This window comes from Tachysurus vachellii, chromosome 14, assembly GCF_030014155.1.
Source record: "Tachysurus vachellii isolate PV-2020 chromosome 14, HZAU_Pvac_v1, whole genome shotgun sequence".
Classification (NCBI taxonomy): Eukaryota; Metazoa; Chordata; class Actinopteri; order Siluriformes; family Bagridae; genus Tachysurus; species Tachysurus vachellii.
The window spans coordinates 21,731,546-21,748,681 of NC_083473.1; the positions used below are offsets into that span (position 1 = coordinate 21,731,546).

Below are 17,136 nucleotides of genomic sequence, written 5' to 3' on the forward strand. Positions count from 1 at the left end.
TTTGAAGTTGATAACATGATAACTAGGAGCTCAGACTGTTTCCTTTCCCGGTTATATAAAGCTTACAGATCAACATGCTCATCAAGCGACCTTTGAAAATAAAGCAGTAATTTTCTACAATTTCTCCAGAACTGAGGGAGCTGCTGGATGCCTTAATAAGTGTAGATTTAAAACACTTGTCTCTTTTCTATACATACGCAAGCTAATAATTATGGTGTAGATGTAGGATAGGGATCATTTTAGGGCTATATTTAGGCTTAGGATTAGCTCAATTAGCATGTGGGTCTAGTGTCTGGTCCTCGAGGGTATATTTAGTTAGTAACATGGAAGAGAGAATAGATATCAGAGTTAATGTCAGAGTTAACATTTAATAATATAGTTCCTTAATATAGTTCTTATCCTTTTGAGTCCGGTTGCTCTCAAGGTTTCTTTGTCTTATCGTCTGTAACTCTTAATTACCACCGTGGGCATGTGGTAGCCTAGTGGTTAATGTGTTGGGCTACTAATTGGAAAGTTGTGAGTTTGATCCCAGGTCCACCAAGCTGCCACTGTTGGGCCCCTGAGCAAGGCCCTTAACTCAATTCCTTAATTGCTCAGCTTTAAAAATAAAATTAGATAATGTAATTCACTCTGGATAAGGGTGTCTGCCAAATGCTGTAAATGTGAAAGTAAACTCTATAGTATTTCCAAAGTTGATTTTTATTGACGCTAAAGTGCAGTTCTAATGTATTATAAACTCCTGCAGGGTTATAAAAAGTGTTCACTCATTTAATAGTGTACTCAGATGTCGCTTAAGTGTTAATCGAGTAAAAGAAGTATAGTAAAAGTTTATTAAAACGCTAATAAACGTCGGAAAACATGTAACTAAGACAGGCCTTGCATTCAGTCTTATCGCAGAGACACTTGTAAGATATGATAAGTGAGGATCTTGTGTACAGCTGCCAGGCTGAGTTCATTCTTTAGAAACACAATAATACACAATAAACACAACGATTTATTTTTTTTAATTACTTTGGTTAAACTAGGATCTTATCATGAACAAAAGCAAGTCCATGTGGCAATGTAGATGCGCTACGGACCGCGAGTTGACAGCGGTGCGAGAACATCGTGTACGCAGGCTCGGATAGCAGACGTTCCTTTTTGAATGAAGCCTGTGCTCCATGTGTGTGGATCAAACAGGAGGACAGAGACTTTGGATTTAACAGCATATGTTTTAGGGACACGTGTTTTCCAATTATGCGCAGTTTTCATACACTTCCTCAATACAGATACAGGGAGAGGGGAAAAAAATATTTTCATGTATCTGATTAACAAAAAGACAGAACAAGAATGACATAATGGGGGAATGAGACAAAATAGGAAAAGGGGGAGGACAGAAGTTAGAAGATTCTCTTTGATGTGCATTCGTGTGTCATGTGTGTGTGTGTGTGTGTGTGTGTGTGTGTGTGTGTGTGTGAGTTGGTCCGCTTGTTGCTTTTGTAGCTTGCGTCTCTTCTCTAATTAAGAGCTCCACTCTGACTGCTGACGCCACAAAAGGAGCAGGATGAAGATGGAGGGAGACCAGCAATCAAAACAAACGAATGTCCTGGCGGAGCCTCACAAAACCCTGCGGCACATGGAGTTGATTTGTGTTGTGTAGTTCATCTGAACAACAACACACAGTGGCTTATCTAGAAAGAAATGACCTGAGACATGCAAATATGTGGTTTGTCTTTTGTGGTAAAGGACATTTTATGGATTGACATTGTTTATGTGCATGTGTGTGTGTGTGTGTGTGTGTGAGAGAACATCAGGCGTGCCTGCATTCCTGAGCCAGACGTTTGTGACGTACGATTTTGTTTGTGCACGATCAGACAGATATGACAATCCTCCTTTGAACCTGACCTATTTTTCTTCACCGTCACTGCCCTTTTATTTTCCTTGTTTCTTTTCTTTTTTCCTTTCAGCCTTCTCGGAGGACAAACGCAACATTTCAAATTCAGAGATAAACTTCAAAACATCACATGTTTTGAGCCAGACTTCTGATAAGAGAAATGTCACTGATAAAAGAAATGTCTGTATGAATCAGACCAAAAAAAAAAAAAGATTAAAAAAAATCATAGTATACTTTTATCATATACTATAAATAGAACATGCAGAAATGAGCTCTTGAAATATATATGTGGGATTTTGAACAATGACATTTATCTCATTTATATAGCTGAGCAATTGAGGGGTAAGGACCTTGCTCAGGGGCCCAGCAGTGGCAGCTTTGTGGCCCCAGAACGTGATTCTTGTACGTCATTAATGTACAATTGATTTCACCACAAGCTGATGTTATATACTTTTTAAAGAAGTCTGCAGAACTACCTTACTTTGGCAGGAAAGAGACATTAAAGTAACTCTGTGTGTGTGTGTGTGTGTGTGTGTGTGTGTGTGTGTGTGTGTGTGTGTGTGTGTGTACGTGTATGTGTGTACGTGTATGTGTGTGTGTGTTTGTTTTCTCCAGACTCACTCATGCACATCGATCTGCAATCAAGGTCATAAGGAGGATGCAGTATTTTGTAGCTAGACGGAAATTTCAGGTACAGGATCTTCTTCATATCTGCGTATTAAAGTCATATTTTTATTCTTCAGCTAATTTCACACATTCAGTGCTTTTATCGCTGCATGTCACCAGTCACTGTGCTATAAAGTCATTCAGTAGGCGTTCATTGCTCATCACTCGCTGCCGTAGTGATAACGGTTAATAATCCGTGGAACTGATACCATTCCACTCGAAGACACGCCCACATTTTATCATCAGCCGTCCCTGTCGATCATGTTGCCGGAAGTCGGCATGTGAACAATCTCCGGTTGCTTTGTCTCTCAGAGTCCCTCTGAGTATCTGTGATCATAGCATTGCGTTTCACTACACATCATCAAACACTGCGGGAAGTTGTGGATTGCAGTGTGTATTGTTCACACAGCAAGTAATCTATAAACCCACCTCACATTGTTTTTTTTTTTTGCCACTTAACCACTTTCTAGTTAACTTGTTGAATAACACTGTCATGGTAACAAAGCATGGAAGTCAGAGGCCCAGAGGGACACTAGTTTTTATCCCTGCTATTTTTTTACCCCCCCTTTGTCTCCGCACTGGGCAGCAAGCAAGGAAACCCTACGACGTGCGAGACGTGATCGAGCAGTATTCCCAGGGCCACCTGAACATGATGGTTCGCATTAAAGAGCTCCAGAGACGGTGAGACAACAAGAACGACGACGATAACAACATCTCCCCTGAAGCTTGTGCTTTGTTGCTTTTGTTTTTCATCTTTCTGTTTAATTGTATGGCTGGGAAAAGGAAGAGGGGGGGGTGTTGACGGGTGTTAAGGGGTTTTAAAGGGCTGAAACAATCCATGCATTTTTCGTTGTTTCCTGCTTTTTTTTTTCTTTCTTTCTTAGGATGGATCACACATTGGGAAAGCCAGGAATGTTCCTGCCAGGTACGTGTCGTTATTACGCCGTCCTCCCCGGCCTTAAAAGGGTCAATAAAGCTTAACAGACATCCATATATTGTCTATGCAGACTATGGACAATGCATAATGTATGGAGCCTTTCTGCGACAGCAAGCACTTTTACGTGGCCAAACACCTTCTGGCCGAATGACTTAACAATGTGATCTGTTGTGGTTAAAGGTACACCTCACCTAAAGGCATCTGTTTTACCGCTGTATTTATTTAGAAATAACAAGCAGCATGATTCTACATTAGCTGTAGCATAAAATCTACGATAAAACGTAGCATAAATATTTCTAAACAGAACGTCTGTGATTTACGCAAAGAAATTGAACGTATATACAAAAAAAGGAGTTTTATGATTGTTAAGAGTTAAAGGAATGCTTCATTTTGCTGCCCCCCCCATACTATATATTTTTACTTTGTTTATTATTAAGTGTTAGTAATATTTATTGAATATTAAGCGTTAATTCATTTTTATAAATGTTATTACTCTCACTCACTCATTTTCTACCGCTTATCCGAACTACCTCGGGTCACGGGGAGCCTGTGTCTATCTCAGGTGTCATCGGGCATCAAGGCAGGATACACCCTGGACGGAGTGCCAACCCATCGCAGGGCACACACACACACTCTCATTCACTCACGCAATCACACACTACGGACAATTTTCCAGAGATGCCAATCAACCTACCATGCATGTCTTTGGACCGGGGGAGGAAACCGGAGTACCCGGAGGAAACCCCAGAGGCACGGGAGGTGTGAGGCGAACGTGCTAACCACTAAGCCACCGTGCCCCCCTAAATGTTATTAATAATATTCTATATTCTATTTAGGGGGGCATGGTGGCCCGGGGGTTTCCTCCGGGTACTCCGGTTTCCTCCCCGGTCCAAAGACATGCATGGTAGGTTGATTGAGGTAGTGTGCCCTGTGATGGGTTGGCACTCCGTCCAGGGTGTATCCTGCCTTGATGCCCGTGTATCCCGCCTTGATGCCCTTGATGCTCCCCGTGACCCGAGGTAGTTCGGATAAGCGGTAGAAGATGAATGAATGAATGAATGAATATATTCTATTTTTCGTACTTTATTATATTCTATTTTTATTTATTTTTTTGTTTATTCTTGCACCGTGGGGCAAATTGTATGTGACAAATAACAAACCTCGACCCTTAAATCTTCTAACGTTCATCCTTTGGACACATTTACTATTAGAATTGAGCAGAAACTTCTACAGTCTTTACGTGAACAGAAAAAAACACAGGACGGAGTTTTTGAGACTGATGTGGAAGAAGGTAATGATCAAACATGATTAAATGATTAAACATTTCAAACACATAAGATGTGTTCTCTTTGGCATCATGTAAAGGGCATGAGTAAAACTTTTCATCTTATTATCATTGATCCAAGTTTGGTGACATGAGTCACATGACCTGGTCCAGGAGGCTGCTGCTAGCACTATGCTAGCTTCATTTGCTAAATAACATAAACGAGATGTATAATTGCTCAGAAGATATTGTGTGTATATTTTAAGTGAATATATGCATTCAAATGCGTGAATACTTTTTTAATTATTATTTTTTTTAACCTGTTTCCAGTATAAGACAATTTCAGATGGTGTTTGTAAATCCAATTGTGTTTTATTTTTTCTTCTTTTTTTATATAAAGAAAAAGGTGTTGACAAGGAGTTCTACACTGTTGGAGCCAGGCTGATCAGACTGGAAGAGAGGGTGAGTGTTTGCTCTCTCTCTCTCTCTCTCTCTCTCTCTCTCTCTCTCTCTCTCTCTCTCTCTCTCTCTCTCTCTTGCTCTCTCTCTCTCTCGCTCTCTTGCGCTCTCTCTCTCTCTAGCTCTCTCTCTAGCTCTTTCTTACTCTCTCTCTCTCTCTCTCTCTCTCTCTCTCTCTCTCTCTCTCTCACTCTCTTGCTCTCTCTCTAGCTCTTTCTCACTCTCTCTCCCTCTCATTCTCTTTTTCTCTCTCTCACTCGCTCTCTCTCTCTCTCCCCTCTCTCTCTCTCTCTCTCTCTCTCTCTCTCTCTCGCTCTCTCTCTAGCTCTTTCTCTCTCTCTCTCTCTCTCTCTCTCTCTCTCTCTCTCTCTCTCTCTCTCTCTCTCTCACTCTCTTGCTCTCTCTCTAGCTCTTTCTCACTCTCTCTCCCTCTCATTCTCTTTTTCTCTCTTTCACTCTTTCTCTCTCTCACTCTTTCTCTCTCTCTCCCCCCTCTCTCTTGCTCTCTCTCTCTCTCTCTCTCTCTCTCTCTCTCTCTCTCTCTCTCTCTCTCTCTCTCTCTCTCTCGCTCTCTTGCTCTCTCTCTAGCTCTTTCTCAATCTCTCTCTTTTGTCCTCTCTCTCTTTCTCTCTCTCCATCTCATTCTCATTTTCTCTCTCTCACTCTTTCTCTCTCTCTCCCCCCTCTCTCTTGCTCTCTCTCTCTCTCTCTCTCTCTCTCTCTCTCTCTCACACTCTCTTGCTCTCTCTCTAGCTCTTTCTTACTCTCTCTCGTTTGTCCTCTCTCTTTCTCTTTCTCTCTCCCTCTCATTCTCTTTTTCTCTCTCTCACTCTTTCTCTCTCTCACTCTCTCTCCCCCTCTCTCTCTCTCTCTCTCTCTCTCTCTCTCTCTCACTCCCCCCCCCCCCCCTCTCTCCCTCCCTATCAGCAAACTAAGCTTCTGCTGATAACTGGTTCTGATAACTGAATGTTCTTCTGTATCTTCCTCTCTTCCTCTCTGATACTCAGATACAGATAATATCCACACCCTGTATTTTGACTGGCTCATTGAGACACATCTCTCTCTTAGACACACACAGACACAGACACACACACACACACACACACACACACACAGTCTTAGTGTTTTCAGAGCAGTCTGATATCTTTACGGTGCCTTCTGCAGTCCAACCAACATAAGAACGTTTTTTTGTTGTTGTTGTTTTCTTTATATTACACGTTTTATTCCAGAATATACTTTTTTTATAGTCACAAGTCAGAAATTACAGTCTATAAATACACATCAAGATAAACAAAATAATCTTGTTCTTATAAGAAACAATATCTCAATATACACACCAACAGAATCCCATGGGATTAAAGATATCACTTGGCTTTTGGCTAAGTGTACATTATTAAATAAATAATATTTTAAAAAAATATATCATTTAAAAAATGTATTTAAATAGAAAAGCAAGCATGCATAAACTTTTAATGGGGTTTCCTCAGGGCTCTCTGGTTTCTTCCTTCAGTCCAAAGACATGCGTTTTTGGCTAACTGGTATTTCTTAATTGCATTGTGTGTGCTCAAGATCGTACCCTACGACAGGTTAGCGACCCATTCAGGTCCCTCTTCCTTGTCTAAACAGTCGTATGCAAAAGTTTAGGAACCCCTGACAATTTCCATGATTTTCATTTATAAATATTTGGGTGTTTGGATCAGCAATTTCATTTTGATCCATCAAATAACTGAAGGACACTAAAGTAATATTTCAGTAGTGAAATGAGGTTTATTGGATTAACAGCAAATGTGCAATATGCATCAAAAACGAAATTAGATGGTGCATAAATTTGGGCACCCCAACAGAAAAATCACATCAATATTTAGTAGAGCCTCCTTTAGCAGAAATAACAGCCTCTAGTACGCTTCCTATAGCCTGTAATGAGTGTCTGGATTCTGGATGAATGTATTTTGGACCGTTCCTCCTTACAAAACATCTCCAGTTCAGCTAGGTTTGATGATTGCCGAGCACGGACAGCCCGCTTCAAATCACCCCACAGATGTTCAGTGATACTGGGGACTGGGATGGCCATTCCAGAATATTGTACTTGTTCCTCTGCATAAATGCCTGAGTAGAATTTGAGCAGTGTTTTGGGACTGTCTTCAGTTATTTGATAGATTAAAATGAAATTGCTGATCCAAACACCCAAATATTTATAAATGAATATCATGGAAATTGTCAGGGGTTCCTAAACTTTTGCATACGACTGTATATACAGTATATAGATACAGACCTTAGGCAGTGAGATTTAATTATGTTAGGTTATGTTGCTCTTCATTAAAGAACAGACGAATCACTAATGCATTTTGCGAAGAAACATATGTTTTAACCCCGTACTGTATACGTAGTGACCCATAAGCGTTTGGTTATGTTGATGAAACACAAAACCCATTTTGGAAACAAACTGGTTTAATACCTTGCTCAGAGTTGCACAGAGTTGCATTAGGATTGTGGAATCAAAAGCAGATCTGGAGATCAGATATCAGTCTTCCAAATCCTTTAATGCCACATCTGGAAATGGAAGGCAACACTAAAAGCAAACCTAGAAATGGGAAACGGCGACTGGCAAGTAATGACACTTGTGGTGCTCGGTGATGGTTATAGTCAGTGTCTTGGTTTACCATGATAATGTAAATGATAGTCAGCAAACACCGGACCACAAGATGGTCTGGAAGATGGACGTATGGGTTGTTTAACGTGATGCAGCGTCACTTTATTGCACATTGCTACATAAAATGAAAAGAGTTGACTTTTGAAGTTGAGCAAATCTAAAATGGCACAAATATACACGAGTATAAAGTGATACAAGGGTAAGTCAGAAAGGAGTAGGAAAATGTTTAACCCTACTCCAGGATTAAGGTTCACCTTATTTACCATAAATGAGTAGTAAATATTCTTTTTTTTTGTAATGTATGTAAAATCGCAAACCAATTATGTTTGTTCATTTATTTATTTATTTATTATGACGTTTGTACGTATTATAAAGCTATAATCAAATAGAACAGGGGGTTTAAAAAAGTAGAATAAAACCAAAAATTAAAATAAGATTAAAATTAAATGAAAATAACTGAAATGAAATTAATAATACAAATAATTCCATAAAATGGAAGTAAATTTGTAAAGTTCGTCGTGACAAACTTTGATGTTGGCTTTGACGATGCAAGAATTCGACACGGATGGTGCTTTTTGGAGGCAAGTGGACATAAGGATTAGTGTTGCTTTTGGAGGCAAGTGGACAGAAAGTTAGGTTGCCAAAACATTTGGAGGTAAGCGGAGACAAGCATGTGACATCATCCAAATACTCCTGAGGAAGTTCCCCACATTGGGATGATTGTTTAGATATGTCACATGCCCATGTTGTGCAAATTTTTATTTATTTTCACGTGACATCACGTGACGTCACGTGACATCATCAGAATACACGTGAGGAAGTTCCCTTCATTGTTTTGAGGGTTTTGATGTCACATGTCCATGTTGTAAAAAGTTTTTTTGATTTTGCATATTTTGGGGGCGGGGCTGTGGGACAACCAGATGGCCAGTCGGTACACCAATTTAAGAGACACCAGAGTATCACCCTAAAGGAGCTGGCCGAGTTAAAACCTCCAAAGTTTATAATGGGAGTCTATGGGAAAAAAGGCCATTTTGAGACTCGGTACCAGAAGTACCGGTACTTGGATCGCTTAGAAAAGTAAAAGAAACAAACTTCAGACCAGGGTCTACAACATATCAGAATTTATTGCATGTGGCTCGAAAGCTCTAGGAGGAGTTACTCTTGATAAATTTTTGTCTAAGCTTAAATAGGAAAACAGAATGTTGGCTTCTACAAAGCGACATAATTAGCTGCGTGTTTGACCAGAAAACTGAACAGACTAAAAAAATTCAGCAAATGAAACCATAAAACAATACAATGCCTGATGATTATAACGTAATATGAATAATGCCTAAGTGTGAAATTTGTGTGAAGTTCATTTTTTTTGTAGCTAAATATGTAGCTTCCGTAATACATTAAATGTTAAGTAGTCATAGGCAGACTATGCATGTGAGCGTGCAAAGAGTCCAGGCAGCCTTATTCCACACTAAGTGGAGGCCAGCTGTGTTTAGTGGAAGCTGCTAGGCGTATCCGTGTTTTGTGTTGCATGGCACTTCTTACAGGACAGCCTTAGTATTATGGCATTCTGCCAGACAAGCACCCTGGCACATGCTCAGGGCATCATGGCCCAGTTCCAACCTACTGCACTCTGTCTAGCCTGTGTGTATATAATACCGAACTCCTTTTCCTCTGGAATGGATTTGGAGGATATCTATCTATCTATCTCTGTCAAGCCATGAGTGAACCACGTAAGCTCTACAGAACAACGTTGCCGTAGTCGGGACTCATTTAGCAAATCTCTAACTGCGTTTCTGACTGGTAACGTACAACAGAGTCTAAAGGCAAAATAGTGGCCTGGTTGCTATCATAATAGTTAAAATTGGAGGGTGTGAGCTAACAGAGCTAACCAAGGGTGTTAGCTAACACAGCTAACATGAGAGCTAATAGATTCCCTTTATATGGATTAGATTTAATTATACAGTAATTTTAATGTTCTAGGAAACCTATAGCAGCGATTTCATCCTCACTAGACATTGTTCCCATAGTCATTTATGAGAATTTAGTTACTCAAAAGATTCTAACTCTGTCTCTGTGTCTTAAATGGGTGTTGAAATTTAGATAATGCTAAATGCTATCTGGATATTTTGGAAGATTGATGGTTCCTGTCCCATTCAGTGGGTGTGTCGGTGTATTCAGTGTGAAATTAAATGCTCATAGTATTAATACCTAAATTGCTCACATTGGTATTCAGACCTCACGGTGGCTTAGTGGTTAGCACGTTCACCTCACACCTCCAGGGTTGGGGGGGTTCGATTCCCGCCTCCGCCTTGTGTGTGTGGAGTTTGCATGTTCTCCCCGTGCCTTGGGGGTTTCCTCCGGGTACTCTGGTTTCCTCCCCCGGTCCAAAGACATGCATGGTAGGTTGATTGGCATCTCTGGAAAAATTGTCCGTAGTGTGTGAGTGTGTGATTGCATGAGAGTGTGTGTGTGTGCCCTGCGATGGGTTGGCACTCTGTCCAGGGTGTATCCTGCCTTGATGCCCAATGATGCCTGAGATAGGCACAGGCTCCCCGTGACCCGAGGTAGTTCGGATAAGCGGTAGAAAATGAGTGAGAGTGAGAGGGTATTCAGACCTCAGATGTTACTAAGCTCTGTCCATAAAGTTACACAACGTCATGTGGGATGGAGCTTGAAATAAACATTAATTTTTTTATTTACACTCCATTCTGACTTCGATTCTAGTTGCGCTGGATCAATTGCTATTTTATAAGCCGCCATATAAAAAGTAGATGCACTTTTTTGTTATATCAAGTGCATAAATTAAGCCTGTAGTTATGTCTAATGTTGGAATAAAAATGTTTGTAATGTTTATTGAATATTTAACGTCTCGATGTGTCTTGATTCTGAGCAAAACCAGAAGTTAACCAATCCATCATAAGCTACTGTGTAATAATATTGTTTATTGAGTGACCGAGCAGTTTTATGTCTTAGAAATGATTAGAAACTGATTAGTCAATTGTCAGGTCTGTGTGATCATTAGAGAATTCTCAGGTCCGAGTGGCCGTTGTGTCGTCCTGAACAAACAGCCTAACGTCAATGGGGTGTGATTTGAATTTAACTTGTACAAGCATGTTAGGAAGTCTGTGGATGTAATGAAATATTTACTAATAAAATGACAAAGAAAAAAAAAAGAACCAGGCAAAAAATGTTTTTAAAAAGCAGAGCTTAAGCTGGGTAAATGAATATTCCTGTGAGCAGATGCGCATCCTGTATTTTAAAGAGAAAGCTGGGCCAGTGTAGTTGTGTCCACTGTATAGTTTCATGGGTCTCTCTGTACCTCAGGGCAGCAGGTGTGTGAACCGACTGACCCTGACACGCACACACACACACACACCATCTGGACTGAGTGTGTTTCCATGTTTTTGGTTTTCCTGAAGCAGAGCAAGGGATAGATGATTTATAAACAACTCCACAGGACTCTTTGCGAATGTAGTTCTCAAAATAAAAAAAGGACAACCCTATATATATATATATATATATATATATATATATATATATATATATATATATATATATATATATATATATAATAAAACCTTGCCTTTTCTTAGGATGTGCTAGCAAGGTTGGGGATCCTTTAAAGGAAACAATGGGCTATTTGTATACATCATTGAATCTGATGCCTGAAGAGGTGATAAATATGTGTTGCTTTATTCTCTTTCTCTTTTTTCTCACTTTCTACCAGTTCTGCTTTCCATCTTGTATCTGTCTCGTTTACTTCCTTTTTTTACCATTTGCATGAAGCCATTCGTCTTGTGCAGCGCTGAAAGTTTTGAGGCGTGTGTCTGAATGCCGGGTTGTGAGTAATACTCTCTTAATATGTCTGAGTCAGACAGTGATTTATTCCGCTTGGACGGAGACACATAATGTCAAACAAATGTCTCTTTCTGTCTGGACAAAGATGCGTACCCCAATGAAGGTGTCTTTCTCCACTCCTTCGCAACAAGGGCTTTGACTGTCTGCGGTCTTCATGAAGATAGATTACCCTATATGACATCACAGCCCCTCCCCATGTGACTAAGTGGTAAAGGTTGATCGGGCTTGTTGATGGCTGAAGTGTTCAGACATGTGAAAAGTCAGTAAATGTTACAACCACATGGTTAATGTAGACACACCTGTTGTGCGGGACCAGTCAATCCCATTTCATCTGAGACGCAACTCGTATCCAGTGTATGCCTCAGGCTTATTGCAGGGATGGTCCAGATTACACAAGCAGGACTAGACTTGTGCACTTTAATAGGAGATTACTCAGGAAACAAAGACATGGCAGAAGAACAATTCCTGGACATTTGGGTTAGATTATATTTTTAAATGATCAAAGCATTATGAATGCAGTTGATGCTTCAGTTGATGCAATTTGATGTTCAACCTTTCATTCATGTTCTATTAATGTTTTTTATTTTATTTTTTATTATCCCAATCAGGGCTGTACTAGATTCCCCAAGAATGCATGGTGTGAAGTAATAAGAAAATACACCATGGAAGAAACACCTTTCTATTGTAATCCCCACCCCAGTATTCTCCAACACACACACACACACACACATCCACACACACCCACACACACACAGAGTCCATCACATCTACAGTAGGAGCAATTCAGACCCGAGGAGGACACGCACAGGCAGTAACTTGAGCTGAGGATCGAATCGGGACACCTGAGCTGTAACTCAGCAAAGCTAACTGCTGCAACAAATTAGCTGCACATGTGTAGAGCAAAATAGTCAATATATCCTGTTTCAAATATACTATAATAGCACCATCTAATGCAAAGACACTAGCACTAGGCCTCTAGACACTGAGACCCTTAAGGCAACAGTCTTAAAGCCAGGTTCATCTGAGTTCCTGTACTTCTTTGGGCTACTAGCTAGTACGCTGGCATGGAATATTAATAGCTGTTAGCTGTATAGGAAACTCGGTGCTGGTGTTTTTTTTTTTTTTTTAACTCTGAGACTACAAAGTTTTGCACATACAGTACAAAGCCTCACTTGTCATTTATAACCCTGTTCAGTTGTTCATGGTCACCATTTATACTGCAAAACATTACGGTTTCCACAAAAACGTGATATGTTTCACTCAGGCTTGAGTTTCTGCAGCGAGGAAAAAGATTATAATGGTACTGGATTGCATTAAGAAGGTAGAACATCTGCCAGTGAGGTAATGGAAGAGATTTACGCTGAAGAAAATTACAATAGCAAGTGGAAACACTTTGGATTTAGGGAAATGTAGCTAGCATTTCATTTTATATGATTACAGTAACCCTGTATAGAATACGAAGACTATTTCTTTATATTTTTTATTAGGTTGAAGCTTAAAATATGCTTATTCTGTTGTCCTATTATTTTGCCTTTTTTTTAAAACGTATCTGCTCGAAGAAAATTTAAAGGTTGACGTTCTCAATAATCGTCTTATAAAAAATAAGTTCTTCCTATTATTCATTCATTCATTCATTCATTTTCTACCGCTTATCCGAACTACCTCGGGTCACGGGGAGCCTGTGCCTATCTCAGGCGTCATCGGGCATCAAGGCAGGATACACCCTGGACGGAGTGCCAACCTATCGCAGGGCACACACACACACTCTCATTCACTCACGCAATCACACACTACGGACAATTTTCCAGAGATGCCAATCAACCTACCATGCATGTCTTTGGACCGGGGGAGGAAACCGGAGTACCCGGAGGAAACCCCCGAGGCACTGGGAGAACATGCAAACTCCACACACAAGGCGGAGACGGGAATCGAACCCCCACAACCCTGGAGGTGTGAGGCGAACGTGCTAACCACTAAGCCACTGTGCCCCCCTCTTCCTATTATGACCTAAGATATTTTCATTTGCTAAGATAGCTGTTTTTCAGTGTCTTCAATTCTCTAGTAAACGTGTTGATTATTTATATTCTTTTACTGTTTAATTGAATTCATTTCATTGGCAAAATGTATTGAATATGTGTATTCATCTGCCCTGAAGTCTAGACACACAGGTGTGGTCAGAACAAATAAGCGGATAAAATTGGCTCCTGGTCCAAAGTTTGTCCACATGTGGAAGTAAGGGCAGGTACGAACACGTCCGACTATTCGAGAAGAACATTTATCTGGTTTTGTTGAAATTTTACTTTTGATCAATTGCCAAATAATATGAACGTAGGTTATTCCAGGCCATTGTTTAGGACAATGTCCATTTCCTCGTGCTCTTGTAGGGCTTAAACTCAATTCACACTCCCACTATAGTACCCTATACATGGTAAAGGTAATAATGGCTGTAGTGGGCTCCTGGGCTGCTGCAGTGGGCTCTTTGTACTGTGTATAGGGTAAAAAAATGGCTTCAGTTTGATTTACTCTCAATTCATAAATGAAACAAAAGGAGGAAACTTGGCAGAGTCGTCTGCGGTCCGCTACACTCGTCACTCAGGATGCAGACCGTCGGACACGTCTGGACATACTCTGAGAATTTAATTCACTTTCATTCAAATTGGACATGGCTTCATGAACACAGCAAAGACTTTTCTAATGTACAGAAAAATACACTTATTATATAACTCATTATTCAGTTTATTAAAGCCCAGGAATTGTATCTGTTTCCTATACCATGCTTTGTTTTTGACATAATATTCCACGGGCTGAGATTTAATTAAATAGTCTCTCTCTCTCTCTTATTTAAGTGTAAGTGAGGAGAAGTTTCAGAGCTAACACTAAAGCAAAGGAAAAGAAACATTAGTGAAGTCTCAACGTCTCATCGTCCTGTTCACAAGTTCATACCAGAAAATCAAACCAACTACTTTGATCACTCTCACTCACTCACTCATTTTTCTACCGCTTATCCAAACTACCTCGGGTCACGGGGAGCCTGTGCCTATCTCAGGCGTCATCGGGCATCAAGGCAGGATACACCCTGGACGGAGTGCCAACCCATCGCAGGGCACACACACACACACTCTCATTCACTCAAACAATCACACACTACAGACAATTTTCCAGAGATGCCAATCAACCTACCATACATGTCTTTGGACCGGGGGAGGAAACCGGAGTACCCGGAGGAAACCCCCGAGGCACGGGGAGAACATGCAAACTCCACACACACAAGGTGGAGGCAGGAATCAAACCCCCAACCCTGCAGGTGTGAGGCGAACGTGCTAACCACTAAGCCACCGTGCCCCCAGAGGGAAAACATTTTAGAAAAATAAGGACAAATGGAAAATAAATACTTGTCAATACTTGACATCTTTTCATTTTATTACATCTCTCAGATTCTTTTACTTAAAAAATACCATCCATGTGGCACATCTTGACTTTGCGACAATTTTCCACTCTTTCCGGCAAAAACTTTCCCGATCCACAAATTTGAAGTTAAATCTTCAGCATATTAGCAGACGATTGAGGGTCTTGCACTAAAGTCAGCTGGTATTTCACCTATATTCATGATTCCCTTTACCATAATAAAAGCCCTAGCTCTGACTGAAGAAAACCACCACAATGAAACACAGCGGATTTGGTGCTCTTTTTATTTACTTTCGGATTTGATTTCATCGGACCATAAAACATTTAGCCACACAGTCTTTAACATTGCCAGTGGTTTCATGGCAGCCTACAATGGTCAGACCTTTCATACATTTTGGAGGGATGTCCTATTCTTGGTGATGTCACTGTGATTCTCCAATTTCTTTATTTCTTGATAATGGCCATTGCGCTGTCCTTTGGTACATATAATGTTTTGGAAACTCTTTGATTCCTTGTTCAACAATTGACATACCATGTAAGCTTTGTAGGATCTCTGTGGACCGTGGCTTCCTACACTTCCCTTTCCTTATTTAGCAGATGCAGTCTCTTTCGGAAAGCTACTTGTTTGCGCTGCGTCCCGTTGAAACGAAGGACACGTTTTAAATGTTTATGAACAGGGCAGTGTGTTCATCTTCTACAGCTTATCCGAACTACCTCGGGTCACGTGGGAGCCTGTGCCTATCTCAGGCGTCATCGGGCAGGATACACCCTGGACGGAGTGCCAACCCATCGCAGGGCACACACACACTCTCAATCGGCAGTGTGTTTAGAAAATAAATTGCTTTACTGGACCCATATTTCCATTTTGTTTCTGTGCTCCCACACGCACTCAGGTTTATGTGAAGTAGTAAGTAACTGCGTTGACCCTTTACTTTTCGGTTTCGTTAATTTAGCCTGCGAGATGGAGTGGCATAAACCAGGAGTAACTCAGTACGTAGTAAAAAGCTGCTCGGTGCAACACCTAAATGTTTCTGTCACTCAATTACAGTACCTTGAACACATCAACACTTCTCCGTCATTCTTCTCCTCCTATTTGCAAAATTTTCATAACCTTTGTAAGAGAAAGTCACTGATTGACTAGATTAATGTAAATACATTTCTTTTTGTATCTTTTGAGGTTTATAACAGTGTACACATAGAGCAAGGCTGTGTGTGTGTGTGTGTGTGGGTCTGTGCGCAAGCTCAATGTGGTCAACCACCACTTGTGTTACAGTCTATTACTCCACAGTAGTGCTTGCGTTACTGGACCCCTTTTCTTTCTTTAGCACAATTACAAAACAGCACGCGAGGTGCAGAGAAACCTGATTGGACTCCACCCTTTAAATGATACACTGCCAGCCACAACTACAATAACACACTGTGTGTTTATCGCTGGATCTGTCACGTGATCTGTTCGTCAGACAGTCTGCAGCTGCGTTCAGTGAGGGAAGTGTTTTTGTTTACTTCAACCAGGCTGGAGATGAAGAAGCCAGACACTTGTGTGTGTGTGTGTGTGTGTGTGTGTGTTCAGTCACGTGACCTCTCTGTTTCTCCAGCACTCTGATCATAGTCCCTGGCCTGTGGAAGAGCCTAAGTAATCTCTCATGCTTGTGTGGCTGGATTTAGATGCTTGTGTTGTGTTGGTTCCATGTAACTGTTTACTTTGTGCCTGTTGAATAAGCACAAGTTAAACTGTCAATAAGGCTGCAACGAATCGAGCAGCACAAAAAGTTCAGGAAAATGTGATGACCCAGTGAAACACTCCAGACTTTTGTGAGACGGATCTTTAATAGTAGGGTTGCTCATTTTGCTGGGAGAGAGAGTGGGGTGAGGGTAAGTCCGTGTGTGTGTGTGTGTGTGTGTGTGTGTGTGTGTGTGTGTGTGTGTGTGTGTGTGTGAAGAAGGGGGGGTGCTTTAGTCTGACTGGAGCCACTATTGAAGACCAGAAGTAGAGTAATGAAGGGGTAGTGGTTTGTCACTGAGCGTAC

The 17,136-nt window shown here is 40.8% G+C and overlaps 1 protein-coding gene across 1 annotated transcript in view; it reads left to right on the top strand.

Moving 5' to 3' along the window:
* The window catches only part of kcnq1.2 (potassium voltage-gated channel, KQT-like subfamily, member 1.2), a 140,359-nt gene that overhangs the window by 91,319 nt on the left and 31,904 nt on the right, over positions 1 to 17,136 (top strand). The window contains exons 16-19 of the mRNA XM_060886275.1: positions 2,489 to 2,564; positions 3,126 to 3,220; positions 3,424 to 3,464; positions 5,141 to 5,202. Of these exons, the coding sequence (XP_060742258.1) occupies positions 2,489 to 2,564; positions 3,126 to 3,220; positions 3,424 to 3,464; positions 5,141 to 5,202 (274 nt within the window). The remainder of the gene's footprint in view (positions 1 to 2,488; positions 2,565 to 3,125; positions 3,221 to 3,423; positions 3,465 to 5,140; positions 5,203 to 17,136) is intronic.